The 6,888-nt window shown below is 41.7% G+C and overlaps 1 protein-coding gene across 1 annotated transcript; it reads right to left on the reverse strand.

Annotated features, from left to right (window-relative positions):
* Positions 1–4,100: 4,100 nt before the first annotated feature.
* LOC124666427 (oligosaccharyltransferase complex subunit ostc-like) lies at positions 4,101–5,055 on the reverse strand. Its single transcript, XM_047203762.1, has one exon. The coding sequence runs from the start codon at positions 4,949–4,951 to the stop codon at positions 4,403–4,405; it is 549 nt and encodes a 182-aa protein (XP_047059718.1). The 5' UTR covers positions 4,952–5,055; the 3' UTR covers positions 4,101–4,402.
* Positions 5,056–6,888: the final 1,833 nt, after the last annotated feature.

The following is a 6,888-nucleotide window of genomic DNA, read 5'->3' on the forward strand; positions in this document are numbered from 1 at the left end:
TCAAGGGAAATGGTTTACAACCTAATACTTTAGTTCAAAGGTTGTCCTTTGTTCATTACTAGGTAAGGCTAGGTTTAGAATAAATGGTCTCTCTCATATGGGAAGGCTTGAATAATACTCTAGGGTTCCTCTTGAAGATAATGTTGTGATCATATGGATGTTTATATCCAAGGTTTGCCTCAAGGTTTGTCATTGCTTCCCTAAATAAAATAGGACTCTCACCTCTTTAGGTTTGATGTAAAACTATTTGGAATAGAGAAGAGTATATATATTTCTAAAGTTGATCTCCTTGTCATGATTCCATGTTTTAAGTGGAATCAATACCATGAGGTGTATGGTAGGATCATGGATAGTTTTAAGACATGGAGAAGATGAGTGAAGAATAGTTTCTCCAATTGTTGTTTCTTGATTTCCAATTAAATGGATGTTCTTGTGTTATGACAATGATTACCATATTATGATCTTTTATAAGATCAAGCATTTGATCATTGAGTAAAGTGTTGTTGTGTTGATTATTAGTTCCATTTGATCTAACCCCTTAGATCAAATCATCTCTACCCAAAACAAGATTTTAACAAAGTCACATTGAGGTTTATAGCGCTTGACTTGATGAGCTACTTCAATTCCACCAAGGTCAAGTGAAACTTCGATTCATCGTGACTGTTTTACTTTAAAGCGCGAAAATTCCCCAGATTTTCTATGCATGAATGCAATGCACACATCTGTTTCCTCTATTTTTGTAACCCCATTACCTGGGATATTACACTTACCCACCTTCCCTTGCCGAGGCGGCGAGATAGAAAGAGTAGGGGCTTGGGGAGCAAACTGTATGTGCGGTGAGCTGGATGGTGGCGGCTTGGATGAGCGGCAGCGCCTAGAGCTAGCTCACCGCCTCACCGGCGAGGAGGCCCTCTTCCTTGATAGGTGATCTAGCTAGTTCCAAGGAAGAACACACACGAACAACCAATGCACACATGCATGTAGTACAAGATCTAGAGACGTACTAATAACTTTATGTGTCTAGGATTGAAAAAACATCGATGTGGCAAGAAAATCAGGTCAACACCTGTTAAATTGGACAAACGGGTAATTCCGATCGGTTTTCAGAGTTAGAGGATGAAATTCGAACCAAATCAAAGATGAGGGTTATAAACTGAACTAAATAACAAATTTAGGCACACATGGTCAATAACAGGCTCATGCTTGTAGCAGCAAAAGTTGTAAGGGTGCGATATTTTTTATGGCTTATGAGCTCAGCTACCGATGCATGCACCAATAAGTAAGACTACTCACAATGGGAGTATCATAGCTTAGTATCATGCATCACATGCATGCAAAAAGCTGATGTGTCACATTAATAAATGAAGAAAGAGATGGTAGTAGTAGTATCATAGGTAGATACTGTATCATAGCACGTAGAACTAGAAAAATTAATGTCAAATCAATCTTGTACACACTTTTGCATTGAGATTCTACAAATCGCTAAATATCATTAACTTATGATACTACTACATGATACTATGCATTGTGAAGATAGTATCACACACTAATATCATATGCATGATACTACTATATGATACTCCCCTTTGTGACTAGTCTAAAAGAGAGAAGAGATAAGTGAGTAGTAATGTAGTATCCTCTTTTACTTGCATGTCCTTTTTTTTTTTGCGCAGGCCATAAGAGGTCATATTTTTTCAATAAAAAACTGCCACAACACATGTCCTTATGTCAGTAGTAACACATACGAGTGATTAAATCTTGATAGTTGATAAGAGCGTTATACTACTATACCACACCAGTCCCTGCAGGCTCCGGCCAATATCATGTTTAGCTGAAACAGCATTTCCATTGGAAAGCTTCATCTCAAACATTTATATAATTGTTACACAAACCATCAAACACATGCCATTTCAAATCCCAAACATAAGCGACACATGCACTCCTGTTTCAAGTCAATGCAAGTCTTACTGCAATAAGTGCGGATGAGCCAAATTTATACAGTTCATGTTTCATCTAGCATACTTCTATTGACTAGATTAAACCAAACTACGCCACAACTTCTAACAAATGACATGATTTTCACAGATAATCATATGCAAGCAATTTATATCTCTATATCAAAGCTCATCTAAGTTCAGAGTAATAAAAGGAGAGCACACAAGTAGTCCTTTTTACAGTGTTCAAGAAGGCCATCCATCTGACTAGCAAACGAGTGGCAGCCATTCGCCAAGGCATACAAATGCTCCCAGGAAGCAACAGTTTGGTTCCAGCAAGAACAGCGGGAAGGAAGAGATATGTAGCAAGGAGAAAACAAACAGGACAGGGCCTATTTTATACTATCTGATCACGCCCACTTGTCATTCATTATGCTAGGCATGCCACTAGAACACTTCATCCTTCATGAAAATATTACACAAAATAGTCTACATCACTCACCTGTCCTTTGGCTTATTATTAAACCTAATATGGCTGTATCATAAGTGATTTAAGGGAAATTATCTTAGATCCCTCTCCTCTTTCTGCAATTTTAGATCTAACATCTAAGTTTGCATGTATTTCTGCATTGCCACTATAAAAAAACAGTATTGTTGCTTGACGGCCCTGGTGATGGACAATGTTGGGAAAAGATACCAATACATATTTTGATTGTTACTAAGTGGTGACGAATTGATTTGGTAGTCACGAAAACTGTGAACAAACCAAGAGGTAAGCCTGGTAAAGCTACATCTCACAGAATAATTACTAAAACTGTGAGCAAAGACACAACCTACAATTTTTTGGCGAGAAAGACATGACCTAGGCTGGCAACGCCTCTCACCCTAATTGCCCACAGCCGCGCACCCTAGCCAGGCTATGCCATCAATAAGAGTATTGTAGTATTTTGTTACAAGCGACAGTTAAATGTGGTATTGAACACAAGTAACATATGCTTCCAGTGGCAAACGCAAACAACATGCAAACTCAAGTACTCCATCTGGGCCTAAATAGTGCGACAAGTATTTAGGGCCAGAGGGAGTAACAGATATAGAAGATATTTTCTCAGTCACTTTTTAGTTGATGAAACAATTCACCCCACTTTTTCAATTAAGTGGTCATGAAGATTGAGAATTCAGCCGAAATAAAAGTATTTGTCCCAACATTATAATTCATTGTGGTAAAGGCACAAAAATATTGACGAGAAAATAACCACATCACTAAGCAGGCTAACACATTGAAGGACATAAGTTTGCATTATCATACAAGGTAGTCACTAAAATCGTAGAAAGAGAAGCTACACAAAAAAACATTAAAGAGACAATCCCAAGGTATGAAACAATGTGTGATGAATTAAGTAGTTCAAAAGTAGTTTAGTCCCCAATTTCAAGTGTAAACAAATGAGAACATCCTAAATATATGATTTACAATGGATTAATTGACTGCAAATAAAACATACGAGTATATGCACTCGATCCGCCTATAAGCATAACATATTACCACTTATAGAAGGCAAATTATCCAACACTCCACAATACCAGATCCTATAATCCTATTTCCAGAGGAACCCAGTGGAGAACAGCTTTTATAAACATATATCAGATACTCAGCTAAATGTCACAATCTAGTTATTAGCAATCCACTGAAATTACACAGATACAGAAAATAAGAGAAATGGCCACTCACAGAAGCATTACGAAATAAAAAATCTAGATAAAGGGGGGAAAAACGTATAGTGCCTTTTGAAAGAGAAAATCCGTGGACGAGTAGCTTAAATTTAAGACCATCGGCAACATAGTTTAAATTGTACACTGGTGTCATCAACAACAGCTTATAGATCTAAAGGCAGAGAGGATCTGGTGACGGATCTGACATACTGAAGTCGTAAGATTTTTCGGCCTCACCATAAGTAGCTCAACAGTACTCTAGCATATCCCCAATTTCAAGTGTAAAAAAATGAGAACATCCTAAATATATGATTCAGAATGGAAAAAATGGACTGCAAATAAAACATATATGCAATCGATCCACCTATAAGCATAACATATTACCACTTATAGAAGGCAAATTATCGAACACTCCACAATACCTGATCCTATAATCCTATTTATTCCAGAGGAACCCAGTGGAGAACAGCTTGATAAACATATATCAGATACTCAGCTAAATGTCACAATCTAGTTATTAGCGATCCACTGAAATTACACAGATACAGAAAATAACAGAAATGGACACTCACAGAAGCATTATAACGAAATTAAAAAACCGTATAGTGCCTTTTGAAATAGAAAAAATCCTTGGAATTTGAGACCATCAGTAACATAGTTTAAATTGTACACTAGAGTCATCAACAACAGCTTATAGATCTAAAGGTAGAGCGGGATCTGGTGACGGATCTGACATAATGAAGTCGTAAGATTTTTCGGCCTCACCATAAGTAGCCGGGAATCTTGATGCGCAGGAAGAGCATGGCCATGGCGTAGGCGATGACGATGGCGGCGACGCCGGAGCCGCCGAAGGAGATGCGCAGGCTCCGAGGCCTGGTGCGGTCGACCGCCAGGTCGAGGAGGATGATCCCGACGCCTCCGAGGAGGAACATGAAGCCGGAGGAGAGGCCCTCGATGATGTACTGGCCGTTGACGCGGCCGGGGAGGAAGACGACGGGGCGGACGGCGCCGGTGGCCGGGTCCTGGGAGCTGCCGATGCCCGGGGGCTCGACGATGACGTCGTAGACGAGGCCGGAGACGACCGCGAAGTAGGTGAGCAGGATGAGGGCGAAGACGGTCATGGGGGAGGGCAGCGCCAGGTTGGACGGCAGCTTGAGGCGGGTGCGCGGCGGCTGGAGGAAGGAGAAGGGCACCGCGCGCAGGACGTGGAAGAGGGGATCCATTGAGTCGAACTCGGATCTGTGTCCCTGCGCTGCTGCTGCTGCCGCCGCGGCGGCGCTGCCGGCGGCGTGCTCTGATCTGGGAGCCATCGCGTCGGGCCGGGGCTTTGGGAGATTTGGGGCTTTTGTTTCTCAGCACTCGGCAGCCACAGCACCTTGGCTGGTTGGTTCGGCTTGGTCGAACAGGGGAGGTGAAGTGGGGAACTGGGGATGTGGCCAACTTTTAGGCAGATCTGACTTTGTATGGATCTGTTTGATCAATTTTTTAACAGATAAAATATATTTAAATATTCTAAAAATTGACAATATACATCTGTGCTATATATGCAATCCCTAAAAATTGCAGCTTTAAATTCGACCTACACTTAGAGAACAAAAAAAAGACAAATCTTGGGTATAAATAGTGTACACCTAAAACTGACACTATTCACAATAGAGTTTGTCATTTTTGTTTCTCTACCTATAGATGGACTTCTGAGCTGATTTTTTTTTTGAAAGCTATAGTTATAGCCCATAGGTATTTTGTATACAAGTTTTAGATTTTTTTGCAATTTCTGCAAATAAATTTTGTGAGCTGATCCTATGATCTCACCTAATGGAGCGACCCTATACAAGTCTTTCCCATGAATACATGGACATGGGAAGCCTGGCTCGAGAGGCCATAAAATCCCAGGCCGGAGCTTCATATAGGGGTAAAATTGGGGAGAGGCCCGGCCCCTGCTTGGGCTTAGGTTTTCTGCACCCGACATTGTTAGGTTTGGCTCGCCCCAAAGGGTGCCAGGTATAATAAAACCCCTCGTATGATTTAGCTAGAGCAGAGATCTTAAAGCAAGCACATGAACAACCCTCGCATGCTGACGTTGCCAACTTGGTCGGCTCCTTCCCCACCGAGGCTACCAGACCATAATCATGAGGTAGTTGCTACAATTTTTAAAATAAGAAATCTAAATGAAACCTTTTTTGTCAGTCATTTTTTCATTAATAGAAAAACTTTATTATTCGATGTATAAAATATGAACTCCATTGTCTTTTGCTATAGTAACGTTTCCAACCACTATTTTTTATTTCACTATGTTCCATTATTTCATAATGAAAAGGAATATATGCCTATTTATATAAAAATTATATGTTAGGTCGCAAATCAGGAGTTCTGAAATTTCATGAGTTATGAAATATCGTCGTTAACTCAGTTCTGGCAAGAAAAAACAAAAGTGATCTTCGTCAAGATATACAAGAAGATAATGGAGCGGGAGTGGAAGTTGCTTTCAGGTGTCATTTTGACAACGTGCCACGACATGTGTCGGGGAGCAATGTGAGAATGGTACATATTTTCTATCTGCAATCTATATCTTCTTTACTACATTCCCTATAAACCGACCGTCATGTCCATCAACATATGTTCAATACCTAGGCGGATCGGCTGGAGTTCCTGGAGTCGCGGCGGCGGCGGGAGGAGATAACCCAACGCCGGTTGGATGCGCGACGGCAGAAGGGGTGGGAGGAGCTTGCATTGCGCCGGTTGCTGCAGGAGGAGACGCAGCGTCATGATGAAGTCTGTGAGGCGCGTCGTTTGGCGGAGATGCAACTCCGGCTATAGAGGCAGGAGTTGGATCACCGTCGGCAGCGGGAGGAGCTGGAGCGGCAGCTGCAGCAGGAGACGACGGCCGCGGATAGAGCCGTCTACTTGACGTTCGTGGCGGAGAGATCAACGTTGGATCAACGACGGAGGAGCAGGGGTAGAGAGCATGGGAGAGAGCTCCGGTCGATCGTCCACCTCCATAGAGCCGGGTGGCCAGTAGGTAGTAGGCTAGAGATAATAGGTTTCAAATGTCATCCGGGGTAGAGGAGTGAATAATGTTTTACTCGGATTTGCCCGAAAATATTATTCATTCCTCGATCCTAAATGACATTACATGAAACTCTAAGCATAATATGTAGTTTGTGTAAAAAAACTTCAATCGGGGCCGCCGTTTTGGTGGCGCCGGTGTGGAAACGGCTTCCCCAAATAGAGGATGCGATGCCGGCGT

The sequence above is a fragment of the Lolium rigidum genome, chromosome 6, assembly GCF_022539505.1.
Source record: "Lolium rigidum isolate FL_2022 chromosome 6, APGP_CSIRO_Lrig_0.1, whole genome shotgun sequence".
Taxonomy (NCBI): domain Eukaryota; kingdom Viridiplantae; phylum Streptophyta; class Magnoliopsida; order Poales; family Poaceae; genus Lolium; species Lolium rigidum.